General features: G+C 40.0%; 1 protein-coding gene across 3 annotated transcripts in view; it reads left to right on the top strand.

Annotated features, from left to right (window-relative positions):
* LOC307252189 (ras and Rab interactor 2-like) overlaps positions 1-21,234 on the top strand; it is a 33,698-nt gene extending 12,464 nt beyond the window's left edge. The window contains exons 6-13 of one of the 3 annotated variants that reach the window (XR_013844926.1): positions 1,878-1,950; positions 3,354-3,445; positions 8,028-9,449; positions 14,790-14,872; positions 15,236-15,461; positions 15,637-15,768; positions 17,807-18,077; positions 19,317-19,455. Coding sequence is in view for 2 of the 3 variants with exons in the window: in XM_080029802.1 (XP_079885928.1) it covers positions 1,878-1,950; positions 3,354-3,445; positions 8,028-9,449; positions 14,790-14,872; positions 15,236-15,461; positions 15,637-15,768; positions 17,807-17,970; positions 19,317-19,649 (2,525 nt within the window). In the remaining variant the exon portion in view is untranslated. Of the gene's footprint in view, positions 1-1,877; positions 1,951-3,353; positions 3,446-8,027; positions 9,450-14,789; positions 14,873-15,235; positions 15,462-15,636; positions 15,769-17,806; positions 18,078-19,316 lie in introns of all 3 variants that reach the window. The other 2 variants (XM_080029802.1, XM_080029803.1) reach the window with 2 other exon arrangements.
* Positions 21,235-21,562: the final 328 nt, after the last annotated feature.

Below are 21,562 nucleotides of genomic sequence, written 5' to 3'. Positions count from 1 at the left end.
GAGGGGATATGCGGAAAGACAAATTTCAGTGTACACTTAACTTAACTTAACTTAACTTAACTTAACTTAACTTAACTTAACTTAACTTAACTTAACTTAACTTAACTTAACTTAACTTAACTTAACTTAACTTAACTTAACTTTGTTAGTGTTACTGGAGGAGCTGTGGTTATCTACATCAGCATGTAATCACGTCATTGTCAAATAGGTTTAACCATCCCAGATAACAATGTCTGAGTTAAAGTGGATCACATTACCCCAGTTCTGAGGTCTTTACATTGGCTTCCTGTCACTCAAAGAATTGATTTCAAAATACTGATGTTGGTTTATAAAGCACTAAATGGTTTAGTGCCAAAATACATTACTGATCTGCTGATACGTTATGAACCGTCCAGAGCCCTTAGGTCGTCTGGGACAGGTTTACTTACAGTCCCTAGAGTTAGGACTAAACGAGGAGAAGCAGCTTTTAGTTTTTATGCACCAAATATCTGGAACAAACTCCCAGAAAACTTGAGGTCTGCTGCAACCCTCAGTTCTTTTAAATCGAGTCTGAAGACTTTTCTGTTTCCATTTTAACCTGTACTTTTTATTTTATTTAAATGTTTTACTTCTTTTCATTCGCTTTTAAATGTCTTCTAATGTGTTTTATGTATTTTAATCTTGCCCCTGTAAAGCACTTTGAGTGGCCTTGTGTTTGAATTGTGCTATATAAATAAACTTGCCTTGCCTTGAGTTTAAACTAATCTTTGTCAATCTGGCAACAAAAGTTCACCTAAATAAGCCATGCATTATTTTTTCAAAAGGTTCATTCATGTTGACTCAGAAGTTGTGATGTCGTTTTGACATCAAATTGTGGTAACTCAGGTTCCTTTAGTCTCCTGGTTATGCCTCAATAAACCACAACCACGTCTGGGTCAGAGAGTTGAAAATGTAATATCCTGTCTGCCTCAGCATACTGTGTACAAAGATAAACCCGTGCACAATTTAGAAATTAGAGTGTGTGTGACCGGAGGGCCATCAGCTAAGCCTGTGTGTGTGTGTATGTGTGTGCGTGAGTGCGTGCATGCTTGTGTGTGTCTTTGCGTGCATGCAAGTGCGACAGTACCACTTACTATCTGATATAAAGTGATAGTATAGTTGCGGTAGTAACACATTCCCTGCTCTTTTGAATTCTCTTAAGGTAGGAAAAGTTTGCTGTTAATGTGTCTTCAGTAAACATCTCTCATTGAAAATGTAATGTCCATGTTAAATGTTGTCAAGTGATGTTATATATCTATACTGAAACGAAGATTGTAATTGTATTTTATTTCTTATTAAATAATCTTATAATTGTACAATAATTAATGTTCCATTGAAGCTGATGTGCTTCAGTATGAGGAGTTAGTCATGGAGCTGTGACAGTGCCAAAGTGTGTGTACATACCAGCTGTGGATTTTCCCAGCTGAAATGACAGCATAGGGGCAGAGGGGGAGGGGAGGCAGCCTTTGGCCTGCTTTGGCCTTCAGATGTGGGTCAGCTGCTCTCCAGTTAGCCTCTCATACTGCACACACACACACACACACACACACACACACACACACACACACACACTGTTGAATATAGTCAACGTCCTGCATGAATCGTTTGGAAATTTCAAAGAAAAGTTGTACGTTGTTATTAATAAAGTAACACATTGCTAGTATGCACATTATTTCTTGAAACTCTACCTAACAATAGTACATTTGGAATTCAAAATGGTGTCTTTGAATGTGTCTGTATGTAGAAGCGTAAAGTAGCAACAGAGAAGTGTAAGAGTGAATGCACAAGCAGCTATATTTATAGTTACACTAAGGGAATACGAGTTAAATCTGGACATGTTTCATGTGTTTCATTTGCAGCCTTTTCTCTGGAGGGGTCTGGGATCAGCTTTGCAGATCTTTTTCGCCTGGTGGCTTTCTACTGTATAAGCAGGTAATCTACACATATTGTTTTTCTGTCTTTATACTGTATAGTTGAATAACTTTGTCATTCAACTGAACTTCAGAAGTGCACAATTGATTGACATGTTGTTTCTCTGGCTCACCGTACAGCAGCACTGCTCCTTTATAAAAGAGTATTTCTGTATACAGAATTATCTATTAAAGCCCTACTTCACCGGTTGGAATATGAAGGTGTATTGAACTCGGAGATCCTATTTAGTATAAATGTGCAGAAAATAATGAAATCTGATCATCTTGGCCTGAGAAAAGGCAGAAAGAGTGTTTTATGGTCTCACTGTCTAACCCTACAGTTTCCTTCTTGTGACATCACAGTAAGGGTTAGGATTAACAGGACAGCTGGGCCAAGGGAAGACTGAGGGAAGACTGAGGAAAGAAAAAACTAATTCATTATATTATAATAGTTATTTTATAATGATAGAACGCTGGTTCCGTATGGGACGAAGTATTCCTTTAATATTCAGACGTTTTCGGGGAAAAAATTTCACTTGAAATTTGTAAGACAAAAGGTGTAAATAAAGCTGTTAAAATATGGATTTTATGTATTTAAATTTCAGGCTGCATGCCAAAAAGAAGTGACTATTTCAGAATGGGTATGATGACTTTCTAAAGGCACTGTAAATCAATATACACATTAATACAAAAAATGCTTATAGAAAATGATGCAAAATAAAATATTGCACATAATCCGTTCCATACCTCCATCTAACACGTCCCCGGCTTGTCCGTTTTTTTTTGCTTTGTGGATGAGTGGTACAGTTTGGAAGATGGAAACTCCTGGGATCTAAATACTGTTTGTTGAGTCAGGTCTCTGTGCCCTGGGGCTCTCACTTCTTGTTTCTTAAGCTCGTGCCAGCCCCGGGAGACGCAGACGGACACAAGGAGTTACAACAACAGACACAGGAAATAAGAGAGAAACTGTGCCATAAGCAATACCCATAATAACATTAGATTCAACTACAGAGATAGCCACGCATCCAACAGGCCTCCTAAATCTGACCAATACACATTATATTTTTTCATATAATGTACAGTACATCCTCAATCCCAACATGTATGTAGTGTATATCCCTGGAGTTGCATATGTATTTGGCTTTGCAAACAAGGGTGTGTGTTTGTTTGTGTGTTTGTTTGTTTGTTTGTTTGTTTGTGTGTGTGTGTGTGTGTGTGTGTGTGTGTGTGTGTGTGTGTGTGTGTGTGTGTGTGTGTGTGTGTGTGTGTGTGTGTGTGTGTGTGTGTGTCTGCATGTTTATATGAAGTGTTTCCACCTCTCTGCCAGTGTTTGACCTTTTATCTTCATTATGCAATCTTTTCTCATAATGATCTTCTCATGTTTATTTTTCCGTCACATCAATTGCCTGTTCATCTTCCACTCAGGGATGTGCTGCCTTTCACACTCAAACTCCCAGAGGCCATTGCATCTGCTAAGACTCAGAAAGAACTGGAGGAGGTGGCTCAGCTCGGAGCAGGTTAGCTTGGCCTTTATTATCTTTATTGGTTTGAAATGATTTTGCCTGTTTTAACTACACACCAGTAACAGTTACACTTACTGCTAAGCATTTTGCAAAGCAGTCAACAGTTATATATTCGATCATAGTTAAATCTTATAATTTAGAACAATTTAAATTTGCTTAGTAGAGCATTGGATGAGCATCTTGATGTTGTTGTTTTTTTATTTTTATTTTTTTACGATTTTTTTTTTTGGCATTTTTATGCTTTATTGATAGTGTATAGACAGAGTTGAAATGGGGCAGAGAGGGGAGTGACATGCAGAGAACGACCGCGGGCTGAAATCGAACCCGGGTCCGCTGCTGGCTGAGGCCCATGGGGGGGACGCCCTACCAACTGAGCTAAGGGCGCCCTTGTTGTTTAGTTCTGTGTTTAGTATGGAGCTGTCGGTGGGAAGTGATTAGCCTAGCTTAGCATAACATATGAGACATTTAACTTGACAAAGAAATACTAAATGCTCAAGGTGTCCACTGCAAGTTGGCTTTCATACTGTAAGTACATGACACACATGGCTACCTATGAATGGTATGCTTTGAAAAAAAAGTAGGACGTGGCTAACTCATACGTCAATGATAGATAGATTATACCACATTCATTCTCTTCAATCCTAGTGGTGCCAGTGCGCCTGCGTGGAGTCAGCCAATCTTGCACGAAAAAATTGAGAAAAAACAGGCAACATATTTGGGCGCAGGTTATAATTTATTTTTAATTTTTTCACAGCAGATGTGGTCACTTCATCTCTATCATGTTATTCTAGGCCCAGCTGCTGTGAAACTGCAGTGAGTGAGTCAGCGTCCTACAGTAGAATCCTCCGACATAGCTCAGTGTTTAGTGTGTGTGGGGGGGAGGGAGGGGCCAGTGGAAAGCTACAGTGGCTTGTGTGCTGTCTAAACACACTCGTTACCATTACAACTCATTCAGATATGTCTAGAAACGCACACAAGGCTCGCAAGTATGAGGGCTCTCGAAGAAATGTGCAGTAAACTGTGTCGTAGCTTCCTGGAAAGCTGCTATTGTATATTTGGCAGGTTAGAATCCCTTGAATGGAAGTGGGTGTAAATATAAGCCCGCAATCTTAAGCCTTTTGAATTGCTGTTTTGATGTGGATGGGGAGAGGTTTTCAAATCATTTCAAGTGTGAGCTAGCTTGAGCTTTTCTTAGCCAAGACAGACTGTCATTAAAGGAAACTCCCATTCTCCACTGGAAAGATTCTATTTAAAGGCAGCGAGGCCATATTCCATGCTTTGGTCTTCATTTGTTTTGGCTGGTCATAAACAGATACTTTAATTATGTATGATTTAATGAATTTAAAATTAAATTTTTCAATCAAATATAACAGATATGTATTAACATCAATAAAAGGGAGCAGCACTTATCCTTGTAGAATCAGAGTACTGTGTTCCGAGGTCAGTCAGTATTCTACAGTGTGTGTGCTATTTGCAGTGGGCTGCTGACTGCAGTACTGCCCGTGTGGACAGACCCCACAGTGTCAGGTGGTCATAGCTCACATGGACCAGTGAGAATACCACAGGCAGATTTCAGTCTCTGAGATACCGAGGTATTATAAGGACATTGTGAACTGATCTATCATTCACTGTAAAAAATTAAATATATACATCTGCAAAACTGTCCATTTTGTTTGGTTTGAAATCTGGATCCCATGCCATTTCTCTAAGATAGAGTAATTCCTTATTTATATCATGTTTTTTTACAAATTTGTTTCCAATTACATAAAGTATTTTTAATCCATCTATTTGCCCTTTCAGTTGTGTCATATCTTTTCTATCAATGAATGGTAATGTTTTTATTGAAAATGGAGTTTGTTCCTTTTCTATCGGAAGCCACTTCGCTTTAATATTATCATTAGTCCATTTCATTATGTTATTTATTTGTGTGGCATGAAAATAGGTTTGGAGGTCTGGAAATGCTAGTCCACCATGTTCTTTCGATTTTATTAATGTTTTAAATTTGACCCTTTTCCTTTTGTTATTCCATATAAACTTAGTTATTATGCCATTCCATCTTTTAAAACTTTGGGAAGGAATTGATGTGGGCAGATTCTGAAAAAGGAAAAGGAATTGTGGGAGTATCATCATTTTAATTGTGTCTACTCTACTAAAAAGAGAGTCCGGTATAGTTTTCCACCTGTTCAGATCCTGTTTGATTTTGTTCTCTAGATTCTGATAATTAACTTTGTGAACTTTACTTAAATCTTTATGGATTATTATTCCTAAATATTTCAGTTTATCTTGGTTCCACTTAAATCTGAGGTTTCCTTTAGAGTAATCTGTCAGTTGTTTACCTATGCATATAGACTCACATTTATTTTCATTAATTTTGTATCCTGAATGGTCACTGTATTCTTTTATTGTTTCCATTAGTTCTGGGAGTGAGTATTCAGGGGAAGTAAGATATAAAATAATGTCATCTGCATACAATGCTAATTTATGACATTCTTGCCCTATAGTTAATCCCTTTATGTTGTCTTGTTGCCTGATTGCTTCAGCAAGAGGTTCCATACACATAGCAAAGATCAAGGCTGACATTGGGTCCCCTTGCCTAGTTCCCTTATGAATGTGAAAGTGTCTTGATAGGGTACCATTGACTCTCACTTGAGCAACTGGGTTTTTGTACATTAATTCTAACCATGAGATGAAAGTGCTGTGAAATCCAAAAGCTTTTGCTGTTTTGAAAATATATGGCTACAGTACTCTATCAAAAGCTTTTTCCGCGTCTAGTGTTAATAATAGTAAATCCTTATTATGTTTTTGGGAAAAGTCAATTATGTTAAGAGTACGTCTTACATTGTCAGATAGGAATCTATTACAGATAAAACCAGTTTGGTCACTATCAATTAAATCTGGCAGGATGTCCTTAAGTCTATTTGCTATGATAGAAGTTAATATTTTTTGGTCTTTGTTTAATAATGATATTGGTCTATAAGAGGATGTATCCATTTTTTCTTTTCCATCTTTAAAAATAACTGTGATCACAGATGAGTTCCATGTTGATGCCCACATACCTGATTCTAAGGCAAAGTTATAGGCTTTTAGTAATAGAGGTACCAATAATTCTCTGAACTCTTTATAGAATTCATTGGTGTACCCATCGTCTCCTGGAGCCTTATCTGTTTTTAGTTTCTTAATTTGTTGTGATATTTCCTTGCCTTCAAACTTTGAGTTTGCCTAACGTTTTTCCTTTTTTACAGTGTGGATGGTAAAGTAAACTTTCCATTTTTAGGCCGCAGGAAAAGTCATCACTGGGCATGTTGCAAATATGTTATGTAGATGTATTGCATCTTCACTATGTTTTGTTCCTATCATTATCAGGTCAATAATTGTGCTTTTAATCTAAATTCCTTATTGGATACAGTTAGGATCTTTCTTTTCGTGTTGTTATTAAAGCGGAATGTGAGAAATGTCTTGACAAAAAGCCCAAAAAAACAACAGAATGATTCAGTGGAAAAGCATGCACAAACATCTAAACGAGAACCACAATGCCCTCCACTATTATGGGACCAAAACAATTTCACATGTATAAAGTTTTGCAGTAAGCAACAGATTGATTTAACAACAGGAGAGGTTGTAAAACTAGTCAGCTATAGGTGTGCTACGGTGAAACAGTGTAGAATTATGAGAGGGGGAAACAGAGCAGGAAGAAGGAGTGGAGGAACTGGATCATGCCGTGTGGTGTTTTTAGTGCCCTCCCACTCTGTGATCAGCATGGGCGACTCCCTCTGTGTGTTTGTGTGTGTGTGTGTGTGTGTGTCGGCAACCAGTGAATCAGAGCAAAAGGGACACAGGCTTGAACTCAGCGCGATTTTTTTTGCCACTAGTAAGACAGCCGAGCAGAAAGAAATGCAAACGGATTACTCAGGAGAACTTTGAGGAGACATATCAACTGTTGGTGAGAAGTAGTTAAGAATTCTATCTTTTTTTTTTAATCGGGCTTTTAGTTCTAATCCCAGTCGTTGTCTGAGGACATTTCCTTTCTCTTTGAACTTTGAACTGACTAAGGGGAAATATGTTTCCAGCTTAAGACAAGGCAATGCAGTTCAAAAGTGTGTAATGTTTAACTTAGGGATAGCACCATGGAACTTAGCCAGTTCATTACTACATTTAAAATAATACTTTTCTTTAGTATTCCAATTTTTTCAGAAATGTTTTTGTAGATATGCTTATTATCATTTTTAATACAGCATGTTTTTTAGGAAGAAAATCTACCATAAATCAAACTAACACCATGTGAACAAATACTTCTGTGAAAACCTTCAGAATTGTGCTTAGAATGATTATGGAAAGTTGAGTTGATGTAAGTGCTTTAGAAGTTGGGAGTTTTGGTTTAGAGTATTGGGGTAAAATAAAAAAAGGAATGATGAGATACTGGCCGTTAAAGATGGTTGTATAGGATAAATATACAGACACAAGGTTCACTGAAACAAATTCCTAAAAGTACATATTTGACCTTTTGATTCATACTATTCTGAAAGAAGACATGCTATTAATGTCTGCCTTTAAGTCTTTCTATGTCTGTGTATTGCAGGCTTCTGGGACTCTGCCCTGTGTGGTCAGCGTCGCGCCTCTCCCCGTCCCCGCCGTCCTCTGAGCCGGACCCTCAGCCCAGAGAGGACACACAGAAAGAGGGAGGTCCAGGGCTCGCCGTGGAGACACACCGGGGCTCAGTGTGACAGCGCCCCCCCTACCCTACGCTCTCACGCCCATACACCTCCCTTTCATCTGGAGAGGAGACATTCCAGTGGTCCCCTGTGCTTTGTCAACCCCCTCTTTCTCCAAACCCGTCATCACCACCACGGCGACGGTTGTGGGGACAATCCACCTTTACACGCCGTCACGTCTGATACCAACCTACAGAATGCGGTGAAAGAGTCCGCCCAGACATTACTTAGCAGTAGCCATCAGGGTAGCGAGCAGCACCCGGGCAAGGCCAAACTGAACGGCAAATCGCCTCCCCCTCGCCCCCCTCCCCCGCGGTGCTCCATGCCCCGCCGACGCCCTGCCCCGCCTCCGCCCGGACCTCCTGGAGCTAAGGCCAGACCCAAGAGCATGCCGGCATCCGCCGCTGTGTCCGTCGCAAGGCCACAGCAGTCCCCTGTCAAGCGCCAGGCACCAGCTCGACCGTCCATGGGGGCCAAACCCGCTAGCCCGTCCAAATCCGTCAGCTCCCCGACCCCCGTGCCTACACATCCGCCACCTCCGAGGCCTATTAAGCAGCCTGACCTGGAAACCCACCGCTGCCACATCGCCCTGGACGACGAGACCATCGCCAAGGCTCTGTCCAAAGCCAAACTTCCGCCCTGCAAGCCTCCGCCCGCTGATCCACTACCAGAGAACGCCACCAGTCTGTCCCCTCCTAAGGAAAGGGGACACCAGCGGCTCAGCGACATGAGCATGTCCACCTCTTCCTCTGACTCACTGGAGTATTCCCAGGCTCCTGGCTTCTCCCTGGGCCTGGCCCCCAGTCCCTCCAGACACCTCAACCATCAAGACCCCGCAGAGGACAGCAGCGAAGAGGACGAGGACGCAGAAGAAGACGAGGATGAGGACTACGGCGTGGGCCTGGAGACGGACCTGGAGATGCGCCTGCGTCCGGCCTTCAAAGCGCGGCGGCGGAGGGTCGGAGTGAGCCTGGGCGGGGGTTCTTTTATAATCCCCAGGGCCCTGAAGGGACGCTTCCGCAAGGTGAGCGGCATGCTAAGCTCCCTGGTAACACCGGAGAGACGCGCGGTGAAAAAGATAGCCGAGTTGTCCAGGGATAAGAGCTCGTACTTTGGCTCCCTGGTCCAGGACTACGTCAGCTTTGTCCAGGAGAACCGGGGCTGTCACACGTCAGGGATGGACTTTCTGCAGACCCTCAGGCAGTTTATGACCCAGATGAAAGCGTACCTGCTCCAGAGCTCCGAGCTGGACCCCCCTTTAGAGTCACTCATACCCGAGGACCAGATTGGTAAGTTAGCCAAAAATAATAATGTAAAATGGACTTTGTCATGTTTTTTTTCGATATCAATATGGAAAAAACCCCAGTCAGATTTCTAAGCCACGCCCCCTCATTACCAATGTGGTAATGCACTCCCTTGACCTGTGTTAAGAACAACCCCAGTTAACCATGAATAACTGGCAGTAAGATTCAAACCGGCAGTTAGAATCAGGGCCAATTAGAGCAGAGCAGGGCTTTGGAAGACGGGCTCTATTTAAAGAGACAGGCTCTAAAACAGAGCATTTCAGACAAAGGCTGAAAAGAGGAGATTCAGCAATGGCACTGTGAAAAGTCTAAAGGTTTTTTGGGACACTACACCATGAAAACAGTTTCTAGTAGAAAGCCAATACAATTGAACCTGAAAATGAGCCTAACATGTTGCCTTTAAAACCTTGAAGTTGAGTGTCCTTTGTAATTGAGTGTGTTGCATGTTGGGTTTGTGTCTCCTGACTCTGGGAAACATCTGCTGGTGTAGTTTGCGTGGGCACACTTGTGGTATTTTTTTTAGTCATATCCCATTCCCTGACAACATTCAGTTCATGTTTTCCTTTTTAGCTTAATGAGTAAAACCCTCTATGGTGTATAGCCTCAGAAGAGATTTCTAAAATGACTTCATTCACTGGCAATGTTCAGAAAGTGCCCAGGCTTGCCATTTATCTTGGGAATTCAAACACACTGAAGTATTAAAAGTTTTCCATCGGAGTCTGCCCCCATTACTGGTGTCGAGTTACAGAAATGCCAGTGTGCTGTGCCCCCAGTGAGTTATTCTTGGCTTATGTTTGCTGACCTGAGCTCACATTGCTATGGCATAAGGCATACATTTAATTTAATTGTATCTCTATCAGGGCAGCTCAGGCAATGGACACATTTTGGTAGGTACTGTAGAAGAAGTCTTTTTGTTGACGAAAACTTCACTCAGGTCCAAATATGAAAACAAATCTTGACTTAGTTTCAGAAGACATTACAGATGGTTATGGTTAGTATTCATGCATGGAGAGAAGAATATTATCAAAGAAAGAATAAAAGGAGAAGAGTACAATAAAACTAATCCATGTAAAAATTGATGCCACTTTACCAAATTGCAATTAAAAGACCAGACACTGTCAAGTACGAAAGCTGGCATTGCATGTTTGGTCATGAGTACTGCTGGTCTTTAAACATATAACATATGAGAACTTGGGCTTCTTTGGTTACACTGAAAAGAGTTTGTAGAATAGCATGGTATTAAAAGGAATTAATTCGTACTAATTATTGTCACAATGACTCTGACAAATACAACTTTGCAGGCACGAGCAGCTCTATCAAAGCGATGTTTCATTCCTGTCGGCTTATTGTGGACGCGAGTATTTGCATGAATATGTACGTATGTCTTTGCACTCATCTCACGTCCCTTGTTCATTGTCAACAATAACAGCAAGGCCTTGTTCAGAGACAGAGAAGTGATGCATTCTGGTTGTGCTAACAGACCACAGATATGCAACATAAAGGGCCTCACACTCACAAATGTTCGCTTAGGTCTAATGTGAAGAAATGCTTTTTGTTATACGGTGGCTGAAGCAAAAAAACGTTTTAAAGTTGTATCTGGGCTGGAATTCTAAGCCATTCAAGAGGGAAATCTACACTACATGCACTCATGGAATAGTTTAATTGAAATGCTTTTAAAGACTGTTAGAGGTGTAGAGGTGGAAATGACAGCTATCATTTATCATTGGAAAAATCAAAACAAAACTCTTGACTGTTGAAGTTTGAATCCAAACATTTAAGTGTTTATAGTTAAAGGGGATCTACAAGTCCAGACTGTTGAGCATCTGTAGCCGCTGGGTGGGTATAGGCTACCAGTGAGGAAAATAGACTGGGAATTGTTTGAGCTGAATGAAATCGAAAAACAAAAATGGACACTTAGGTCATTCAAGAGAGTTGATGTAAAGGAAGGTAATTATATGCGGGACAGATATGTTAGGTTGACTATTTGAAAATAGAGCATATGTCATTGAAAAGGTGTGGGCTAAGAGACAAAGATGTCAATTGAATTCATATTTCATTTCAGTTTATCTGGTGCCGGATGTGCTATTACAAATATTATATCGTTTGTGTATATGTCTTACAGTAATTACACTATTTGTGTCATATTATATCTGTGTCTCTTAATCCCACGTGTGTGTCATCACACTCAAAGAAAACTCATTCTTCCATATTCCATGTAGCTACAATAATATTTCAAATGTTGTTTGTAAGGTCTAGGGGTAAAAGGAACAACTATTGGTGTTTGCAAAGGGAGGGAATCAAAGTCAACACATGCCTTAACTTATGCCCATGATTGGATATAGGAACAAACAGTGGAGGGGTTGAAAAGGAAAGGCTGTCATTTATTGGTCGGAAACTAGAAACACGGCACAAATTCACGTTTCACATAGGTTATTATGAGTTGCTAGTGTTGTGTGTGTGTGTGTGTGTGTGTGTGTGTGTGTGTGTGTGTGTGTGTGTGTGTGTGTGTGTGTGTGTGTGTGTGTGTGTGTGTGTGTGTGTCAGGTCTCCATTGTGCGTATTTCTGTTTTATCAAAGACACACTCCTACAGTGTATTACTGTTGAGGGAAGACTTTGAACAGGTTGTGGTTTAGAGATAAAGCCCAATAACAAACATTGCTCAATATACAAAGGAAATAAGCCGTTCTGGAAGGGAACCGGGAAGTCTGCTGCTAGTACATGCGTTTGTGGGTGTACTTTCAGGTCAAAAGTCCCTTCACAGCCCTCTGTAGCCTGCCTCGTGTACACATGAGGATCTGAAGGACTCCCCCAGCCTCTGTAAACACCCCGTTTCAAACTACCCCTTTGTTCATGACTTCAGATAGTTTGATTGTTTCTCTAAGCAGCGTGAAATAAAAGACGACCAAACCCTTACCTCGAACGACCCCTAAACATGGCTCACAGATTGATTCAGAGGTTTGTGCTGTAGTGTAGTGATGGACACATCATTCACAGTCAGTTACTTAAGGAAAATTACATGTTCCAAAGTGTAAAAATACTCTGGCACAAGAAGAAGTCCTGCATTGTCCAATAAAATGTTAAAAGTATTAAGTTTAATCAGGAAAGTGTACTTTAAGTATTAAAAGTGCACTCGAAGCAGAAATGACTTTTGACTATTATGTTATCATAACTTCTTGAGTCTAAAGCAGAGTTTGCAGCTGGATTATTGGAAATAATTGTTTTTTTTTATTCATTAATTAATTGTTTAGTTTGTGAAACATTTATTAATTGAAAAGGAAAATCAGCAAATCCTCACATTTGATACGATGAAATCTTTAACAATTGTCAAAGAAGTCAATAGTCAATTCATTGTCTGTCAATTTATGGAAGCATCTTTCAGCATGAACATTTGGGAAGTGTAATGTGGTATAAAAAATATATATAATTTTATAAGCTCTTTATATTTTGTGAGAAAGAAATTTGATAGAACTAAATTGATCAAATAATTGTAGTCGAGTAAAAAGTACAAACTAAAAGATAATAGTTAAGTTAAGCAGAAGTACCTCAAGTATGTACTTGAGTACATTACCTCAGTAAATGTTCTTAGTTACTTTCCATAACTGAACTAGAGCACACTTACCCAGTGCTCCTCTGGTGTTCCCTCTGACTCACTATGGAGGCAAAAACATTTCCCCTTAAGTACAAGATTCTCTTATAAGTCCATGCTGGCTTGTTAAGGCAAGTTCCACAACGTGTTTTTGGTTTTCCGTAGAAGCATGGCCTAAACACAAGCCCTGAGGCCTGGGGATGATCAGGCATGAATAGTTGGCGTCGGTGATTGTAGTTCACAATAAGACACAATTGTGTAAATGAGACAAGCGGTGCATTATAGCTGAGGTAGGCAGGAATGTATTTGAAGTCTATGTAGGTCTAGATGGAGCCATTGTAGAGGTCTAAGTGCAACTTGTAGCTGAATGAATGACATACTTATGAATAGGGCTGTAGTTCTGTAGTGGGGCTAGGTTCCAAGGTGAATGTGTGGAGGTCAGACTAATAAAGTTGAGAACTAATGGGCCACTCTTTAACTCTTCAAAGAGCGTGTTCTAAACACACAGGCTGCCCTTTGGCTCCATAGTCAATCTGTAAAAACCCGTACCTAAAGTATCCCTCAATGTCAAACTTTGAGATAAGTTAGTTATACATTCGGTTGTTGAAAACTTCGAAGTCCAAATGATTCACATTTGTTTTTCTTGATTTTTTATTAGAAGGTTTGGTTAACCCCTGTTTTAGTAATGTTATGAAAAAAAAACTTAATTTTCCCAATTTTATTTAAATGAAACTACATAGAGTATGCAACCCATTTCCAAAGAGGTCCCTCTTAGCAGGAATGAATGGGCCTGAGGCTGAGCGCCACAGACAGGCTAGGGAAGCCAGAAAATATGATTAAAATAATGGACTATATAACATATATTTGTTAAGGGTTTGTTGACAATGAGAAAATAATAGAAAAGAAACTCAGCCTTATCTTTCTTAAAGAGGATCTATGATACTTTTTGACTTTTATGACCTATAAACGTTGTTATAATGATTTATAGTCATGTTTAACCATACTAGCTTATCAAATAATGACGTACATGCATTTAGACGTATTCCCTGCTGACCGTCTGGGGTGGCTCTGCAGAGCACTAAACACTAGGGCAGCCGGTCGAGAAATAACGTGTTCAAATCGGTTCAGAATTTCCAGACATTCTTGTCGTCACGAAAGCGGATGTTTCCATGTATGGTAATGCTGCTCAGGCAAGCTCCGGCCATGCCCCCACCTTCCCGCTCTGAAATCTCCCCGCGCGCTGCTGAATGTGTTCCGGAAGGAAGGTGACCAATCACAACGGAGTGGGGTTTGCAGGAGGGGGGGAAGGGGCGGAGAAGCACAGAGCCAAGTGTAGAGAGAGACTGTTGTGCTCACTCAGATGAGAGGAAGAGTTTCCCGAAAATCTACATGGTTTTTTGTGATGTGATTCGTGTCAGGTTGCTCTATAGCAGTTTTTAACAAGAAATTAAGACCAGAAAAGTAGTATAATAGGAGATCTTTAAGAGGCCCATGGTAACTGTACTGGAATTTTTGTAACTGTATCTGCAGTGTGATATAAAAGACATGGTTAGTATTATTTAAGCCCCACGACAAAATGAGTGTACTTAATAAAACTAACATGACCCCAGCAAAATAAAGTTTTCTAGATAACAAAACTTCACTTATCAAATTTTTTGTTCATTTATCGGTGTTCGTTAACAATCAAAAATGTCTGTTTCTCATTGGCTTCTGTGTGTGTGTGTGTCACCTTCTACAGACCAGGTGCTGGAGAAGGCCATGCACAAGTGTGTCCTGAAGCCTCTGAAGAGTGTGATCGAGGTGGCTCTACATGACTTCCAGGTAAGAGCTGAGTGGAATGTTGGTATCCTACAACATTAGACTGTGTCCCCACCATCTTGGCCCCCCCTAACCCTAACCCTCTAACCCTAACCCCCTGACTCTAACTGGCAGTTCCATTCAAACTGGCAGTTAGATTCAGAGCAGATAGGGCTTTTTTGGAAGGCGGGGACACTACAGCATGAAAACTGTTTCTAGCGGAAACCCAAATCACAATTTTTAACCTGAAAATTAGAAACAATATGTGACCTTTTTAAAAGAGGAGATTGGAGACATTAAAGACAGTATACAGGCACAATACCAATGCTCTGTTTTATGAAGTGGCCTGGTCGACTGAGTGAATGGGCCTGTCTGTTGTATCTCCAGGTGAGCAGTGGAGCGTGGCAGCAGCTGAAGGAGAACCTGGCCCTGGCTAAGGCCAAGAAGCCCCAGGAGCTGGGGGTGGACGGAGCGGTGCCCCCCGACCCCTTGGCCATAGAGAAGATCCGCCACAAGTTCACCAGCATGAGGAAGATGTATTCCCCCGAAAAGAAGGTGTCACTGCTGCTGCGTGTGTGTAAGCTCATATACACCATCATGCAGGATAACTCAGGTATGGACAAAAAAGATTAACCGCAAGATTTTTTTTTTTTACACTAATGTGGCCTTGAGTTTTAATGTGAATTATTCCAACACAAAGTCTAGTGTGAAGTTATGGGATTGTGTGTGAGCTGTGAGACGCCCCACACCCACCTGGATGTCTTGCTTCCTTCCTTCCTTCCTTCCAGGGAGAATGTACGGGGCCGATGACTTCCTGCCCATGCTGACTTATGTGTTGGCCCAGTGTGACATGCCTCAGCTGGACACAGAGATCCAGTACATGATGGAGCTGCTGGACCCCTCTCTGCTGCAAGGCGAGGGTAAGGTTCTGCTGTTTTTCTACACACATTTCAGTGACCCCCCCCTAGACTAATCTGATCTCTGATGCTGAGCTACTGGCTAACACCCTGCTAACTTTTAATTTTTTTTCATTTCATTTTTCCTTTATTTATCCTCAAAGATCAATTGAGGGGTGACCGTCATTTACAATGATGTTGAGTAAAATTACAATACACACACAAACTTCTGCTTCATACTATATGCACAGTATCATAAGACATTGGCATTGATCTTTTCATCTCACCCTCTTCCCCAAAACAATGAACTATTCCTCTAAAAAACAAGTTAGGTTACAGTTAGGTTCAACTCTAATAAGCAAGAACAAACTTTCCCTTTACCTGTGTTTTGTAGCCCTATTGAGAGTGGGGGTGCTAAACACTTCTTAATGAGCTGAGGTCGCAGGCTGTTTGGATTTTAAGGAGAGAACGTCCACATCAGCATGTATAATGTTATATACTGTCTTTGTGAGCTAAGGCAGATCACAGTGTGGTAGGAGATGTGTGTTGTATAACCTGGTAAAAGGGAGTTCTGTACAGTAGGAAGTGCTAAGCTATTTGTCAACAGAGGGAACACCTCCAGTCTAATAGGTGGAAATTGTTGACAGCCAAGATCCAGGGTGGAGGCTACGTCCTGGAATTCTTAACCTACCATCAGAGACATTTTTTCCAACCATCACGTTAATGGTTGCATCATACAATGCATTTTATATTGACAAAGAATGTATATGTGATTTATAATGTCAGTGTTGTGTTAACAGCTTGTTGCACTGCCCCAATTGTTTCAAGTTGAAGCCGGAGAGATTAAAAACTCTGGGTGTATTATGCATATTAATACTATGTCTGTTTTAGGTGACTAGATGTTACGACTAGACATAGATCTTTTCGAATGTCATAATTTAATAATTAGGACAAGTTCAATTTATTATTTTTTCAAAATTGCAACTCGGTTCTGTCAAATAATGTTAAAATGTGCCAGGCTTATTTTTAGCCCATGTTCGTTTTAAAGCCTAATCTTAAATCAAGTGGCATGGTCAGCAGCACCATCAACTTCACCTGTTAAAAACACATTTCTATCATCACATGCTGAAATAAATGCACCATGGGGGGTTTTTTTTTCGGGAAGAGTTGGGAGATTTAAGATTTCAGTGAAAGCTGCTTGGGAAACGTAGGCATTGGGAAGGAATGTCCTAGCGACATTGGGAGGAAATTCCAGTCGTTGTTTAATTTGAATGGGCTGGAACAGGTTCAGTTGGCCTCCCCTCAATCAAATATGTTCCAATGAGCGTCAACCTGTCTGGCACTATGGCTCATTTTCAGATTTCAGCTTTGTGTCATTATTTTCGAAAATGACAAAATAATTTTAATACAAATGAGGAAGTGTTTGGCTTTTCTTGATAAAATAGTTTGGTACGAAGCTGGTTTCATTTCTAGCTAACTCGCCCTGATGTGTTTCACTGTCAGTTCTGTTTTGTTTTCCCTCTCCACTGAATGAACTGTCTTTTTAAAATGTGAATTTATAGATAGTTCAGTCATTTGAACTTGGATTATTCAAGAGACACAAGAAAACAAATATAAACAACTGTCTGGCGACACACTAAAGCTGTGGAAAAAGATCTCAGTTTAGCGTAGAATTGAAGGGATATTTGGATTTTTGGTTAGCATTTGTATACGTGCTGAAATAAAAAAATTCTTCTGGCACCCTCTGCAACAATGCAAAGCTAAATTCTGCTGCATTGACGTCTCCCCCAAACTCCTTATAGTGACTGCACTGATCGCCATCTCCATAAGTTAACATACTAACTAGTCCTAAGTACCCCTTACCATCCCACTTCAATGTGAATGAACTATCCCTTTAAGTATTTTTTTATGCAGTATATGTAATTGATATTCTATCGGGAAGGTGCAATGTGGGCAAAGAAGTGTGTTTTTGTGATGCAGTGCCTTGGAGCCCGAGACAAATTCCCCCTTTTACGGGACAGTAAAGTATATCTTATCTTATCTCAAACCTCTGTCTCTCCAGGGGGCTACTACCTGACCAGTGCGTACGGAGCCATGGCCCTCATCAAGAACTTCCAGGAGGAGCAGGCGGCGCGCGTGCTGAGCTCCGAGGCCAAGAACACACTGCACCAGTGGCACCGCCGGCGCACCACCCCGCGCTCAGCGCCCTCTGTGGACGACTTTCAGGTATCACGCCGGACCTGAGCCCCACCTAGAGACATCCAGGCAGTGAGTCTAAGTTGTACCAATTCCAAATTACATCCACAAACCTCGCCCTTCAGCGTTGAGAAAAGGTGCATGAAAAAGGCTGGTTTTTTTTGGCCACCAATCGGTATAAAAGGGAATATATCTACAGTGTTTACTAACATTACTGCATGTGGATGTGAATACTGTATGTGGGTTTGGTATTTTTGGTAGAAAAGCACCTTCTAGTGGACTGTTAAGGCGACACAGCAGGTGAATAGGGTAACATTTTTAACTTGTAGGTATCATCATGAAATTTTGCCAGGTGATTACTTGCATTAAAACAATTATTTGTATCTATCTCATAATATTTACATTTGCATCTTTTGCAAATATGCAGTTCAATGCTTTTTAAAAACCAAAATCTAGATTAGTTAGGTAAACCGAGAATTCAAATATAACATTTTTACTGAACATATTATGGATACAGCCTTATTTCATTTTATAAATCCAAAAATACTATAACTTGTCATAAATCCGACAATTAATAACTTATGACCAATTCCTTCTGTAATAACCTTCAGAATAGTGCTAGGAATAGTATGAGAAAAACGAATTTTGTCCATATGTATAAAACTATAAAACCACTAAAATAAAAGTAAAAAAAAATAAAAAAAATAATGTTGAGGTAATGGCCGTTGAAGAAGGTTGTATAGCAGAAATATACAGACGCACATACAGATAAGGTTTCGTGAAATGTACACCCAAATGTACATTTTAGACCTTTTTATATATATATATACTCGTGTAAAGGAAAACCTATTATGGAAGCAAAACAGCCAACAATTTCAAAATTGACCAGTGCTTGAAAAAAAAACAATGTTTTTGCCTGCGGTGTCTCATCTTTTAGCAACTGCATGTGATTCATTTTATTGCCTAAAAATGCATGCATATCTTTCTCCCTGCCTGCTTGACTCTTCCGTAATCCACCATTCATTCATTGTGGATTATTTTTTTCATTCTTATGTATGTCTCTTATTTATTACACCCTGTCCAGCCCTTTACGCCCGACTAGTTTTAGTGCATTTCTGTTTTCTATTTTCTTTCTGTACATAGGCTGTGCATTTCTATATCCGTTTTATATTTGTCTAAGTGAGTCATGCTTGTGTATTTGTTATTTGTACCTCTATTCCTGTTGGGGGGGCCTCTTGGACCAGATCAATATTGCAAATAAATAAACTGTTCTTAATGTTTTATCTGGAAAAATAAAGGTCAAGTAAATAAATAAATCTATTCTATCACCACTCCCAAACATTAACACTGCTCTTTCTCTGTTTCTCTCTCTCTAGAACTATCTGCGCGTTGCCCTACAGGAAGTAGACACGGGCTGCACAGCCAAAACGCTGGTGGTGCAGCCTTACACCACCACAGAAGAAGTCTGCTCACTCTGCGCCTACAAGTTCAAGATCCCTGACCCCGAAAACTACGCACTGTTCCTGGTCACCAAGGACACCAGTCAGCAGCTAGCCGCGGACACTCACCCACAACGAATCAAAGCCGAGCTCCACGGGCGGCCCTGTGCGCACGTCTTCCACTTCCTCTACAGGAGGGTGCCTACTACTAACCTTAACCTCTGTGTGTCCCCCGCCCTCATGCACAATGGAAACTGCCCCTCAAGTTGAACAGCGGATAGGATAATGTCACGACTAACAGGAGCTGCACTTGAAAAACTTGAAACGGAATTGTTCAAACTTTTTTTATTTTTTTTTATTTTTTCAGCTCTTTGCCACACTCTCTCCACCTCAACGCTCCTGTGTGTTGGTTGGGACTTTGTTTATTTTACCACGTTATGTTGCGCTCTATATTTTTTTCCATTTTACGTCATTTTAGCATCAAATACATACTCAAAGGAAACCAGCAAGTGCCTCTGACGGCTGGTTTACTTCCAATATGTATTCGATTCTAAAATACAAACCTTGTCAAAATAATGAGCGCAACATTACAAGGTAAATACACAAGTCTTAACAAGCACACAGGAGCGTTTAGTGATCTTTTTAAGTGTATCTTTTGACTTGGTCCCCTTGACTACCAGTGTTTGAGCTAAGCTAACCTGGATGAGCGACCTTTGCCCGTTTTCTATATCAAAAATGCACAGTCACAGGAACAGTTTCTGTTGCCCTTTCTTGAACCGGAGATTGAGGTTAAAAAGTAAAAAAATAAAATGTAACTATTCCTTTAACAATAGTTATGTTTAGTGGTATTTTCGTGCTTGTAGATGTTTTTTTTTTTTTGTAGATGGATTTTGAGGATGTTTGAATGTAAATTGAAACCAAGCGGCCATATTGGCATATATGACGCAGATATGAAATGCCTTTGATCAAATATGAGGCTTTCTAGATGATGAAGCGATTAATTTATATTGATGGACTCTGGAAAGTGACTGTTTGACTCGAGCCACTGAAGACTGTGGTTCGGCTGTGGGTTGAAAAAGGCTCAGAATGGTTAATAAAATGAATATACAAATGTAAGATACATTTCAAGCACTGCATTTGGCTTTGCTGAGCTGAGTGTAAGTTATTGGATGGAGTATAGAAGCTAGTGTGTATGTAAAGTGTTATATGGAGGTGAGAAGCATCCGTAAAGTAGAAGTCATTCATTGTAATATTGCATTTAATATAACTAACGTTTGCCTTAACTGCTGTTATCCAAGGTGCCTTACTGAAAGCTTTCGTCTGTCATCCAGTAATGAGTCAGCTTTCAGCAATATGACCCAGATAAAACCTTTATGCAACATTGATTTAATAAGTAAAATGAACTGTTTTTAAGCTTTATGATTTATCATGGCTTCTACGTTTATTTCCTGCAATTGCTGGTCAATTGTAGTGCGTATGTCTGTGTAGAAATATTTTTTATATTATTCAAATGTTTCCTGTATTTCATAACTAAAGTGACAAAGATTTGTATTCTGATTTATTATGCCTGTACTGGATGCAATAGTGGACTTGGATTTATGCCAGTTATTAATTCTCAAAAGTCAATTTTAGACAAATTCTACTGTGGATTTTGGAAAGCGTAAAGCTGACTGTGGAAATGTATTCTATTCTCTCCAAACAAGGCTACTTGCTACATGATATTGTTCTTAAGGATATTCTGAAACATTATTGTTTGAATAAAGTGTCAATTTTTGTGTATGCATAAAATCAGCTGACAGCTCAGGAACAATGGATTTATTTATGGAATTCACATACAACAGCCTACAAAATAAAATGCAAAATACTTACACTCACACAAAGTAACACTGTATATGTGCATAGGTTAGTTAGAAGTTAGATGTAAGTTGTTAAGGTGGGGGAGCATTTGTTAACCCTTATGTGGTGTCCGGGTCAAATTAACCCGTTTAATTTTTTTTACTTAGAGAACAATTATACAGAATACATGTTTCCAAAATGAAAGTTCAAGGCCTTAGCTTATTTTCTGAGAGTAATGTGTTAAAGAAGAAAAAAATGTAGTAGGCCTATACACATGCTACAATACCACCACACATTTATTTTGTTACACATAGTAAAACTTATCACAAAAATGAATGACACTTCTA

The sequence above is a fragment of the Ammodytes marinus genome, assembly GCF_949987685.1.
Source record: "Ammodytes marinus genome assembly, chromosome: 6".
NCBI classification, from domain to species: domain Eukaryota; kingdom Metazoa; phylum Chordata; class Actinopteri; order Uranoscopiformes; family Ammodytidae; genus Ammodytes; species Ammodytes marinus.
Note: the sequence above shows the minus strand (reverse complement) of the source record. Positions and strands in the feature narration are given on the sequence as shown.